Source organism: Salmo salar, chromosome ssa06, assembly GCF_905237065.1.
Source record: "Salmo salar chromosome ssa06, Ssal_v3.1, whole genome shotgun sequence".
Lineage (NCBI taxonomy): Eukaryota > Metazoa > Chordata > Actinopteri > Salmoniformes > Salmonidae > Salmo > Salmo salar.
Genome location: NC_059447.1, coordinates 42,484,479 through 42,498,526, shown reverse-complemented (window position 1 = coordinate 42,498,526; position 14,048 = coordinate 42,484,479). Strand labels below are relative to the sequence as shown.

The 14,048-nt window shown below is 43.3% G+C and overlaps 1 protein-coding gene across 1 annotated transcript in view; it reads right to left on the bottom strand.

Moving 5' to 3' along the window:
- The window catches only part of LOC106607244 (1-phosphatidylinositol 4,5-bisphosphate phosphodiesterase delta-3-A), a 29,064-nt gene that overhangs the window by 11,734 nt on the left and 3,282 nt on the right, over positions 1 to 14,048 (bottom strand). Inside the window, exon 2 of the mRNA XM_014204017.2 lies at positions 4,354 to 4,521. Coding sequence (XP_014059492.1) covers positions 4,354 to 4,521 — 168 coding nt within the window. The remainder of the gene's footprint in view (positions 1 to 4,353; positions 4,522 to 14,048) is intronic.

Sequence of the window (14,048 nt, the reverse complement as noted above, 5' to 3'; positions counted from 1 at the left end):
ACTTTGACTTTCAATGATGCGCTATCTCTAATAAACCATTGAAAGTGTCAACACAAAAGTACAAAGATCTTTTATAGCCAAGATACACCCCTCTCAACGTACATGACGAACCACAGATACATAGAATGGGTCACAAGGTTAAGTTTTGTATGAAAGATATCTATAATACATAGCAGACAGCAACTGCTGTGTCAAAAGTTTTCATTGTATAGACCAGTGTCTGGTCCTCCTACTCCAAACTGGAGTCGTCTCTCCCTGGTACGGTATAGAACAGAACCATTAGCTCATGTTATCTGGAATGCTCTTTAGGCTTTATTACCCAAAGACATCATAAATCTCCTCTGTCAGTGCTCTCTCATAGAGGCCCATCCTCAGTAAGACACACACACATATGTAGACAACGTTCAATTCTGTCCTCTTCCCTTTCTGATATTCTGCATAGCACCAGGGACATGTGAAAGACAAGCCTGACCTCTCCCCTCTCTGGGCCCCAAGTGACTGAGCCCTAGCTAAGGGAAAACGTGCAACTGTCAACACCAGCGTCCAAAGGGATACATTCTAATGACAAGTATCTCACATAAGCATATTATGCAAATAAAACATCTTAATTATCTATGTTACCCAACTAATTCTGATTCATCCACCACAGCTCAATTTCGAGGCTCATAGAAAAGGGTCTGAATACTTATGTAAATAAGGTATATCTGTTTAAAATTTTTAATACATTTGTGAAAATTTCTCAAAACCTGTTTTTGCTTTGTCATTATGGGGTATTGTGTGTAGATTGCGGAGATTTGTTTTTTAAATCCATTGCTGTAACGTAGCAAAATGTGGAAAAAGTCAAGGGATCTGAATACTTTCCGAATATACTGTATATTTAGAGAGTTGGGCCAACTTTTAACATGTTGAATATTGCTCTAATTCCAGACATTCAGTTACATGGCATTGGTTACATATTCACCATGCAATGTTAATGGAGAGCTAACATGGCTGCCATAGAATGTTGAAAAGTCTTGTAAATGCATCATAATGCAGAAACCGCATTGGCCCAACTCTCTAAATACATGGCTCTGGCCGTATCCATTTCCCAAAGCAGCGGGTGCTTCCTGGGTCCCTGAGGGACAGCGATGGTAGAGAACTGGGACCTAATCTGAATTCCATGACCGAGGAATAGTCCTTGGTGAAGTGACATAGTGGGGGTGGATTGTGCAACAAGTGAAAGAGAGAGAAAAAGAAAGAGGAGAAAGAGAGAGCGAAAGAGCGATAGAAAAAAGAAAGAGAGAGAGAGATGAAGGTATAGGGAAAGAGAGCGTTACAAGGAGGTCATGCAATTACAACCTCCCATCAGCATTATCCCATTCTTAACCGTTTCCCCTCAGCTTGCCTCCCAGCCCAGGGTGTGTTAGGTTAGCAGCAGTGCTATCAGACAGACTAGTGGGTGTTAGAAGGTATTAAGGAAGTGTTGTGATCCACTTGAAGTGAACCACTGTGGCTCTATGCTGTCTGAGTCGACATGATGAATGCACTCGCCTGACCTTGACATTCATAACCCGTCACACTCTTAAACCTTGTACTCGTTAACTGGACTTTGGAATTAAGTGGACATAAACTTGTCTGTGATGTTTCCACTCTCTGTGTAGGTGGGTGTGTTTGCATGTGTGTTATCTAGGTCACTAGTATAATATGTTTGTACAGTGTGACTCGAAAATGAAAATAACAAAAAACGGATTGACTCCGGCAACTCAAAGATAGTAGTGTAGTGGTGGTTGTTACTTCACGGCCAAACCCTGCAATTGGCAGTCATAAAGAGGTTTACCCATTTGGTAGGGCTAGAATCTAGCACAAGCGTACACGCACGCGCACACACACACACTCATCCTTCGTCATGCATGCCAACAACAATAATTAGCCTGTGCCATCAGATCCCTATGGGCAGGGCCAAGGAGCCCTATATTTGTCCTATGGAACATGGAGAGGAGCCAGAGCCATGGCCTCTCATTTACCGAAGGGATACTTCAAGAGCAATCTGAGAGGCAAACCCTGTAGGTGCAGATCTATTAAACTATAGTGAGATTTGGTTTAGGAGGCCTGAGGACTAAGCGCTTCACCGGCTGCCCACCTATCCCTCTCCTTAAACCATTGAACTATGCATGTGTGTTTTTGGCTTTACTATCCTTGTGGGGACCAGAACTCACAAGGATATCAAAACAAGGAAGTTAGCACAATTGGGGACATTTTGCCGGTCCCCACAAGGAAAAAGGCTATTTTAGGCTTAGGGGTTAGGTTAAGGGTTAAAATTAGGGTTAGAATTAGGGTTATGGGTTAGGTTTAGGAGTTAGGGTTATATTTAGGTTTAGGTTAAGGTTAGGGTTATGGTTAGGTTAAGGTTAGATTTAGGGTTCGGGTTAGGGAAAATAGGATTTTGGAAGGAAATCCATTATTTAGTCCCCAGAAGGATAGTAATACAAAACTGTGTGGGTGTGACAATCGTAGTAATAACATTCGGACCAAAGCGCAGCGTGATATGGGTTCCACATGTTTATTGAATGAAACGCACAAAAACAATAAAGAACGAACGAAACGTGAAGCAAATGAAGTGCTCACAGGCAACTACACATAAACAAGATCCCACCAAACACAGTGGGGAAATGGCTACCTAAATATGATCCCCAATCAGAGACAACGAAAAACAGCTGCCTCTGATTGGGGACCATACCAGGCCAACATAGAAATAAACAACCTAGATTACCCACCCTAGTCACACCCCGACCTAACCAACATAGAGAATAAAAGGCTCTCTATGGTCAGGGCGTGACAGTGTGAGTGTGTGTGTGTGTGTGTGTGTGTGTGTGTGTGTGCGCGCATGTGAGAAAGGGGAAGCGGTCAAAGGTTTATGATTAGAAATAGCGTTCCAACAGTTTAATGGGCCAAAACATCTAGGATTACTGTCAACATTTCCTCTCTTTTTCTTTAAGGGGATTGTAATCATTAGAGTACTAATATAAAGTGCCTGCTTCCCTTTCTGATTGGCCCATTGCCTGCAAAAGATTAGCTAGCTGAGGTAAGCCAATATGTTGAGGCTAACGGATAACAAGTCTATGTACATTGTTTCTAATGCAGCTTTTATGCCTCTTTGTAACAGTGGTTGACGAATGTGAACCTTCAGCATGTTTGGAGTTTCTGTGTGTACTATATGGATGCAATACTACAGGTGATGCTGCCAAAATAAAGGAAACACCAACATAAAATGTCTTAATAGGGCGTTGGTCCACCACGAGCCAGAACAGCTTCAATGCACATTGGCATAGATTCTACAAGTGTCTGGAACTCTATTGGTGGGATAACAACACAATTCTTCAAAGAGAAATTCCATCAGTTGATGTTTTGTTGATGGAAACTCTGTCTCAGGCACCGCTCCAGAATCTCCCATAAGTGTTCAGTTGGGTTGAGATGTGGTGTCTGAGGCGGCCTTGGCATATGGTTTACAACGTTTTCATGCTCATCAAACCTCATGCCCTGTAGATGGGGGAATTGTCATCCTATGGGGACATGGTAGCCAAAATAATTGCATGCTAAGCATTTTTATACATGACCCTAAGCATGATGGGATGTTAACTGCTTTCAATATACCTTGTAGCCCTCATTTACTCAAGTGTTTCCATTATTTTGGCAGTTACCTGTATCATACAATTACACAGGTTATAGCATCTGACTTAAGTCCTGGCTCACAGCATAATATCCCTTTAATTAATTAAAGGGAAATGTAGACAAGAAGGCATTATTGTTGGCCAACGTGAAAAGCCTAAACGGCTTAGGACAAAGAGCTGGCTAAATTAGTCTACTGAATCAGGTCTAAGAGGGTTGAATTGACTACAACAAGGGAGTGTGCTTGTGGAAGTCCTGTTCGTTTGTTTATACATGATTCTTTTCTTGTATATAGCCTTCCCTTCATTCAAGGCTACTTCTCCTAATCTGATATCGGTTAAGTTTCCTTTCCAACTATTGCAAAAGCCTCAGATCCTAAAAAAACATCCCCCTCTCGTGACCACTCCCCATCCACGCTCCTCTCTTCTTTTCTGCTCACTCCCTAGCCTTCTTCTCAATCTACACCTACCCTCCACCCTCCCTTTCCCTTAATCCACACCCTTATCCTTTCTCCTTCTCCTCCCTTATGCCTCCTTTTCTCCTCGCCCACCCCTCTCTTTTCTCTCCCCCTCCCCATACCTATTCTTTTCTCCTCTTCCATCCCTCTCTTTTCTTTCCTCCTTCCCCATACCTCCCCTTTCCCCTCATCTACCCCCCTCCTCCTCGGGCCCCTACCTCCACCCCTTCCGTCCCCCATTGTATACTCACAGGTCTGTTGTGCCTTGGCCTTGCGGGAGCTCTTGGTGGACTCACACCACACGGTGACCCCGTCCTCCAGCAGACGCAGGCTGCGGCTCTTCTGCCACCTCTGGGAGCGTACCTTCACCATGTTGGAACCGTGCATCATTGTACGGACATCCTCATCATCCAGCACCCCTGGAAACACACACACACACACACACACACACACACACACAGACTGTCACTGAATTTTCCGGTATGATGTAATATAGTATGTCACTGACACTGTGTCATTGTTGAACACACCCTCCAAGTCCTTATTTCATTCACTCTAGTCTAATTCAATGTTAGGCCATCCACACCAAGCTCCACTGGCAGTTCATTGAGAGTTCAGTCTGTCTGCTCTACTGTCGTAAATGTCAGTAGAATTCTATGAGCCATGTTCCTTCTTGGCCTTCCCTTGTCATGCTATTGCAGTAAAATGACTGTGTATTTCGTAGTATAGGGACTCATAAACACTCAATATCATGTCAGGATGAAAACGGAGGGTTAAGAGTTATTTCTGGGGGGGAAAAAAACAGGTATGCTAACAAACCAGTCAAGCACAACCCATTTCAATATCTCTACTGTGGTTGTATTGTGTGTTGAGGGCTTGGCACCAGTGGGCGTTCCAGGGATGACTCACTCACCTTTCTACATACAGCAGTCATCTTCCTTTGGAAGCACCACCACCATGACTCACAAACACAGGCCATGATCTCATAATTAGGGCCTAAACTTTGTTTTATATACAAACCCCAGAAAGGAGCAACACTGAAACAAGGGTGACATTCAGGTTACTGAAGCAGGAAATCCCCACCGAATCTACTGACTTCAGAGAAGACAAACTTTTCTACATGTGAGTTAGAACTTGTTGTTTATTTCCATGGTTCGTTGCAGCATGCAGTATAAGCCAAGACTTTGGAACTCTGCACAACAAAGGAAGAAGTAGAATGCTAGGATTTGGAACGAATGCCAATACTCCAAAGATTAATCTCCCTCACAGGCCAGAGGCAGTGGAGAATTGGAAAGGGGGATTTCAAGGAAAATGAGGGGTTTACAGAGCTGCAGAAACCGATTGTCACAAATAACTAGCTAGTCAGTCAGTCTGGAGTTGCAGCAGCTCATCTAGGCAGGGAAACCGATCTCTGCTAATGGTTATTTGATACTAATGTGATTCACAGATACTGCCTGCTATCCCTGACGTTCATGTCACAAGGGACCTTTTAGAGAAAAACCAACCACCAACAACAGAAATGTTGAGCAGCTTTATCATCTATGTTAAGAGCAGAGTAAACGGACAAATATGGAAAATTGAGAGGAAAGATCGGCAGAGCTGTAACAAGACATGCACCGTCATGTTGTAAGTGTACACAGTATTGTGTACTTGGAACTGCATTCAGACATTACTGAAAACAAAGAGATAGAATTTTCTCTGTTTCTCCGTCTGACAGCTGGATGCCTCTTTGGTTCTCTGCAGTAGGTGAATGGGACCTTGTACACTGTTCAACTGCGTATTCAACTACAAAAGAGGATTTCAAAGGAATGCTTTGAAAGAAACTCTCCCGTCCTCCCAAACTCCCTTCATTTCCTCCTCTCTTCTCTAAGTCTCTCGATGAAACCCTCAATGATTTATTTCAACAACTGTTCCCATGGATGCCCTCATCTATTATTTCTCTTGAATCAGCTAAAATCCCTTTCAGAGTTCTTTATACTGCCAATGCCATGCCAGTCTCTGACTGAGCTCTTCACAAGCTTCCAGAGCTGGCCTCTATTCATGATAAAGTGCACTACTTTTGTTCAGGGCCCATAGTAGTACCAAAAGTAGTGCACTATAGGGAATAGGGTGCCATTTGGGTCGTAAACGTGGGCTATGAGAGCCAGTACACCATGAGCAGCTCAGTGCTCTCACCCATTCCCCTCCCCCTATTCCTCTCCCCCTAAGTAGAAAAGTGGGGAAGCAAACTGAGCCCAGCCATGTCTCTCTCTCTTCAGCCGTTGGTCAAACACAAAGAGAACCCTCCTCCTCCTCCTCCGCCTCCTCCCCAACCCCAAGCCTCCACCATAACAACCGTGTTTTTGACACAGTCAGTCACCAAGCTGTTACCACATGCCAAGAATTCCCACAGGCTGAGCACAAGGACCCTATTAACAGCAGGTCAATGACCATGCTAAACTGCCCTAACTGACCTGTGTTCCCACTCTGCCCATCCTCATACCACTAACCCCAACCCTTATGAGCCTGTTAAATTATTATTCCTGGACCTACTGTTGTCACCTCACTGACCTCAACCCCATTATTGTCGCTCTGTCCCGTTCCTATACCTCCCCATCCAGGAATAAGTATGAAAAATCTGTGCACATGGGTACATATGCAAATGTTCAGGGATGCTGGATACCACCACTGCCAACCGAGCCGAGAGATTTAGTATCAAGCAGTCCTCACCTTGACAACAGCACTACAGACATGTTTTATGCTCAGAGAGACTGTCCATACAGTAATACTGCTGTAATGAAGCACATGTGGGTGTGAGGGGAGAAAGAGGAGGCTTTGAGGCCCATGAGCTGGGTACTCTGTTCATCCCAGCTCCTACAGCACGCCGAGGAGAATTTTGTTGACACGCACTTTGGGCCGGCAAATTAGGCCAGCATAACAACCTGGCTGGCTAGCAACGATAAAAAGGTATGTGAAACCAAACACTTACAACAGCAGAAGGAGTGACGGGGAAACAGAAGGAATTAATTACAAAATAAAAGGTTGGGATATGGAGGAGTGAGACTCGGAAATAAGTACGAGGGTGAAGATACAGAGAGAATAGAAAAGGACATTTCTGGGCATTGTTAGACCTAACACCCTGAGACACAGCCAGGTATCTCAGGGTAAAACAGAGAACCAATTATAACATGGGATCGTTCATTTGTTATAAACATAGGTCAACATGTAGTACATTTGATGTTGGAGAATCACAAGCCCAGTCTCAGACTTCATCTTTCTTGTTCTCCATGTCTGTCTGTGGAACTAAGTACTGGACCCCATGGGACCTGCTATAAACTCTGGTCGGCTGGCCCTCGCTACATATTCGTCGCCAGACCCACTGGCTCCAGGTCATCTATAAGTCTATGCTAGGTAAAGCTCCGCCTTATCTCAGTTCACTGGTCACGATAACAACACCCTCCCGTAGCACGCGTTCCAGCAGGTATATCTCACTGATCATCCCCAAAGCCAACACCTCAATTGGCTGCCTTTCCTTCCAGTTCTCTGCTGCCAGTGACTGGAACGAATTGCAAAAATCGCTGAAGTTGGAGACTTTTATTTCCCTCACCAACTTCAAACATCAGCTACCTGAGCTGCTAACCGATCGCTGCAGCTGTACATAGTCCATCTGTAAATTTCCCACCCAATCTACCTACCTCATCCCCATACTGTTTTTATTTTATTTACTTTTCTGCACACCAGTATTTCTACTTGCACATCATCATATGCTCATTTATCACTCCAGTGTTAATCTGCTAAATTGTAATTATTCGCTCCTATGGCCTATTTATTGCCTACCTCCTCATGCCTTTTGCACACACTGTATATAGACTTCCTTTTTTTCTACTGTGTCATTGACTTGTTTATTGTGTTATTGGCTTGTTTATTGTTAACTCCATGTGTAACTCTGTTGTTGTCTGTGTCACACTGCTTTGCTTTATCTTGGCCAGGTCGCAGTTGTAAATCAGAACTTGTTCTCAACTAGCCTACCTGGTTAAATAAAGGTGAAATAAAAAAATACAAAATAAATAAAAACATAGGTGACATGTTGTATTGATTCTAGGTAAGAAATGAGCCAACTGAGGTCGAAACAGCAGTGTTAATCTCAATCAAATCAATGCTCTCAGACACAGACTGGGACAGAAGCCAAGGGAAACTTTGAACCCTGATAAGGAGGGGAGGGCACATCAAAGAACGGGACTGCTAGACTGAGAGGGTTGACATTAAGGCACAGATTTTCTGAGATCACACCAATAAATTGCCATATATCCATTTTCAGAAATGTTGGCAAATTAGCTTTTGATGTTTAAAGAAATTATGAAAGAGATTGGTGTGTTTTTTACTATCTAATCATGGCATGGGATTGTTCAATGACAGACATGTATTTGTTTAAAATATTGAGCATTTGGAAAGTATTCAGACCCCTTGACTTTTTTCACATTTTGTTACGTTACAGCCTTATTCTAAATAATGTATAAAAAAGAAAGTTTTTTTTAATTTTTTTTTTTACATTTTTGCAAATGTATTCAAAGTAAAAAACTGAAATATTACATTTACATAAGTATTCAGACCATTTACTCAGTACTTTGTTGTAGCACCTTCGGCAGTGATTACAGCATCAAGTCTTCTTGGGTATGACGCTACAAGCTTGGCACATCTGTATTTGGGGAGTTTCTCCCATTCTTTTCTGCAGATCCTCTCAAGCTCTGTCAGGTTGGATGGGTAGCGTTGCTGCACTGCAATTTTTAGCTTTCCCCAGAGATGATCGATTGGTTTCAAGTCTGGGCTCTGGCTGGGCCACTCAAGGACATTCAGAGACTTGTATCGAAGCCACTCCTGCATTGTCTTGGCTGTGCGCTTAGGGTCGTTGTCCTGTTGGAAGGTGAACCTTCACCCCAGTCTGAGGCCCTGAGCGCTCTGGAGCAGGATTTCATCAATAATCTCTCTGTACTTTGCTTTGTTCATCTTTGCCTCAATCCTGACTAGTCTCCCAGTCCCTGCTGCTGAAAAACATCCCCACAGCATGATGCTGCCACCACCATGCTTCACCATAGGGATGGTGCCAGATATCCTCCAGATGTGACGCTTGGCATTCAGGCCAAAGAGTTCAATCTTTGTTTCATCAGTCCAGATAATCTTGTTTCTCATGGTCTGAGAGTCTTTAGGTGCCTTTTGGCAAACTCCAAGCGGGCTGTCTTGTGCCTTTTACTGAGGAGTGGCTTCCGTCTGGCCACGCCACCATAAAGGCCTGATTGGTGGAGTGCTGCAGATCTGGTTGTTCTTCTGGATGGTTCTCCCATCTCCACAGAGGAACTCTAGAGCTCTGTCAGAGTGACCATCGGGTTTTTGGTCACCTCCCTGATCAAGGCCCTTCTCCCCCGATTGCTCAGTTTGGCTGGGCGGCCAGCTCTAGGAAGAGTCTTGGTGGTTCCAAACTTCTTCCATTTAAGAATGATGGAGGCCACTGTCTTCTTGAGGATCTTCAATGCTGCAGAAATGTTTTGGTACCCTTCCCCAGATCTGTACCTCAACACAATCCTGTCTCGGAGCTCTACGGACAATTCCTTCGACCTCATGGCTTGGTTTTTGCTCTGACATGCACTGTCAACTGTGGGACCTTATCTAGACAGGTATGTGCCTTTCCAAATTATGTCCAATCACTTGAATTTACCACAGGTGGACTCCAATCAAGTTGTAGAAACATCTCAAGGATGATCAATGGAAACAGGATGCACCTGAGCTCAATTTCAAGTCTCATAGAAAAGGGTCTGAATACTTACGTTTTTTATTTTTAATACATTTGCAAAAATGTCTACAAAACTGTTTTCGCTTCATCATTATGGGGTATTGTGTGTAAATTGCTGAGTATTTATTTTGTTAATCCATTTTAGAATAAGGCTGTAATGTAACAAAATGTGGAAAAAGTCAAGGGGTCTGAATACTTTCCGAAGGCACGGTATATATATACACTGCTCAAAAAAATAAAGGGAACACTAAAATAACACATCCTAGATCTGAATGAATGAAATAATCTTATTAAATACTTTTTTCTTTACATAGTTGAATGTGCTGACAACAAAATCACACAAAATAATCAATGGAAATCCAATTTATCAACCCATGGAGGTCTGGATTTGGAGTCACACACAAAATTAAAGTGGAAAACCACACTACAGGCTGATCCAACTTTGATGTAATGTCCTTAAAACAAGTCAAAATAAGGCTCAGTAGTGTGTGTGGCCTCCACGTGCCTGTATGACCTCCCTACAATGCCTGGGCATGCTCCTGATGAGGTGGCGGATGGTCTCCTGAGGGATCTCCTCCCAGACCTGGACTAAAGCATCCGCCAACTCCTGGACAGTCTGTGGTGCAACGTGGCGTTGGTGGATGGAGCGAGACATGATGTCCCAGATGTGCTCAATTGGATTCAGGTCTGGGGAACGGGCGGGCCAGTCCATAGCATCAATGCCTTCCTCTTGCAGGAACTGCTGACACACTCCAGCCACATGAGGTCTAGCATTGTCTTGCATTAGGAGGAGCCCAGGGCCAACCGCACCAGCATATGGTCTCACAAGGGGTCTGAGGATCTCATCTCGGTACATAATGGCAGTCAGGCTACCTCTGGCGAGCACATGGAGGGCTGTGCGGCCCCCCAAAGAAATGCCACCCCACACCATGACTGACCCACCGCCAAACCGGTCATGCTGGAGGATGTTGCAGGCAGCAGAACATTCTCCACGGCGTCTCCAGACTGTCACGTCTGTCACATGTGCTCAGTGTGAACCTGCTTTCATCTGTGAAGAGCACAGGGCGCCAGTGGCGAATTTGCCAGTCTTGGTGTTCTCTGGCAAATGCCAAACGTCCTGCACGGTGTTGGGCTGTAAGCACAACCCCCACCTGTGGACGTCGGGCCCACATACCACCCTCATGGAGTCGGTTTCTGACCGTTTGAGCAGACACATGCACATTTGTGGCCTGCTGGAGGTCATTTTGCAGGGCTCTGGCAGTGCTCCTCCTGTTCCTCTTTGCACAAAGGCGGAGGTAGCGGTCCTGCTGCTGGGTTGTTGCCCTCCTAGGGCCTCCTCCTCGTCTCCTGATGTACTGGCCTTTCTCCTGGTAGCGCCTCCATGCTCTGGACACTACGCTGACAGACACAGCAAACCTTCTTGCCACAGCTCGCATTGATGTGCCATCCTGGATGAGCTGCACTACCTGAGCCACTTGTGTGGGTTGTAGACTCCGTCTCATGCTACCACTAGAGTGAAAGCACCGCCAGCATTCAAAAGTGACCAAAACATCAGCCAGGAAGCATAGGAACTGAGAAGTGGTCTGTGGTTACCACCTGCAGAACCACTCCTTTATTGGGGGTGTCTTGCTAATTGCCTATAATTTCCACCTGTTGTCTATTCCATTTGCACAACAGCATGTGAAATGTATTGTCAATCAGTGTTGCTTCCTAAGTGGACAGTTAGTTTTCACAGTAGTGTGATTGACTTGGAGTTACATTGTGTTGTTTAAGTGTTCCCTTTATTTTTTTGAGCAGTATATATCACATATACAAACATTCCATTCCAGCTAAACAATGGATATAGTGTTTGGCAAAAAAACAAACATTTTCATACACATCTAAAATTGATGAATTAAAAATCTAAGATCTATTTTACACACACATGAAGGTACCTATAAGCAATCATTTCTGATGAAAAAAAACACAAATGTGAAAAATTGGTGGATATGGCGTTTTGGAAATAAACTTTTCATTCTACTACAGCAAATCAAATCCTCAATACACAACCATAAATTGTAACTTCCTCATTGTAAAATGATCACAACTTTAATTGACATTTACGTTTTACCTCATAGTTATACCACATAAAGTGAGTTATGTTTAACTTTAAGCTAAGGAAAAATGCCACAGACCACAGAAGACAACATTAATCCTATCAAATCAATTTTTATTGGTCGCATACACATATTTACCAGGTGTTATTGAGGGTGTAGTAAATAGCTTGTCAAAAAGCAGGTCATGTCATATGATGTCACCCAAACCAAAACAGCTCATTAAATTGTCATATGATCAAATAGGCTAGGGATCGTTGACAATTTTTTCTTGAGCGGATGGTCAGGGGGCTGGAACATAATAACAAATCATTTATGGACTGCAAATTGACCACAAGAAGCCCAAACAGATTACTAAAACATAATCACTTTAAACCTTGTTTACATTTGTATACAATCACTTATACGGTATCTCTATATTATGCGTGAAAATACTTTGGAACAGATTTCCAAAATTAAAATCACTTGGAGCTGATTCACCGGTCTATTTACAGTATTTTATGTCCAACAATAAAAAGATAAAGATATAGGCTATGTACTAACTAAAATATACCAAACTGCAACACTTGGCAAACACAGGCATCGATATGTGTTAATACATGTGTGGCTGATATTGCAGTCTCTCTGCAGCCAGACAGTATGCATCTACTAGGTTAATGACATTTGGAGAAAACCTTTGACCCCTAACATTTGAAAAACACAGGCCACTGGGAACTAGGTCTATGGAAACATTACTTTGTCAACATACTCTTCTTCTCTGCCATTTGGAAAATGTGTCTTCACACATACCCTAAACAAACACCCTCCCCTAAAGATTCCATACTACTACTGAATGCTATTTCACATGCTGGCAAAAGAGGATGAAGTTAATAAATGGTGCATAACTCAGGGAAGTGCCGTTTCCCTTATAGAGTATAATGGGGAAATATCCATAATGTCAGAGACATTGTAATACAAAGCGTATAGTTTTTAAATGCAGGTTCTCCTTTGGTGTGACTTAGGTTGTCCTCGATTTGATGTGCCAAAACAGCTTGTGAGAGGTCATGAAGTCCCAGAGCTGCAAGGCCAGCCGCACTTCTGACCTCCTGCATTCCAGCCAGTTACAGACACAACCATCTGATACTGTTAGTTTGGGCTGTCATGACTAACAGGACCTAATGCATGGGGAATTTATGGAGTTAGTGTTAGGATTAGGGTTAGGCATCCCACAAATCATTCAATGGCCAAGGTAAATTAATAAAAAGTGTTTCAGGTTAGTGCAGTCACATTCTGTGATAGCACCTAATCTTAGAGGCTTTCAAAACAAGAAGAGGTCATAGAACCCCTTGGTCATAGAACCAAGTCTGACATATACTACCGTTCAAAAGCTTGGGGTCACTTGTTTTTCAAAGAAAAGCACATTTTTTTTGTCCATTAAAATACATCAAATTGATCAGAAATACAGTGTAGACATTGTTAATGTTGTAAATGACTATTGTAGCTGGAAACGGCAGACTTTTAATGGAATATCTACATAGGTGTACAGAGGCCCATTATCAGCCTCCGGGATGCTGGCCTTCTAGGCAGAGTTGCAAAGAAAAAGCCATATCTCAGACTGGCTAATAAAAAGAAAGGATTAAGATGGACAAAAGAACACAGATACTGGACAGAGGAAATCTGCCTAGAAGGCCAGCATCCCGGAGTTGCCTCTTCACTGTTGACGCTGAGACTGGTGTTTTGCGGGTACTATTTAATGAAGCTGCCAGTTGAGGACTTGTGAGGCGTCTGTTTCTCAAACTTGACACTCTAATGTACTTGTCCTCTTGCTCAGTTGTGCACCGGGGCCTCCCACTCCTCTTTCTATTCTAGTTAGAGACAGTTTGCATTGTTCTGTGAAGGCAGTAGTACACAGCATTGTACGAGATTTTCAGTTTCTTGGCAATTTCTCGCATGGAATAGCCTTAATTTCTCAGAACAAGAATAGACTGACGAGTTTCAGAAGAAAGTTACTTGTTTCTGGCCATTTTGAGCCTGTAATCGATCCCACAAATGCTGATGCTCCAGATACTCAACTAGTCTAAAGGCCAGTTTTATTGCTTCTTTAATTAGA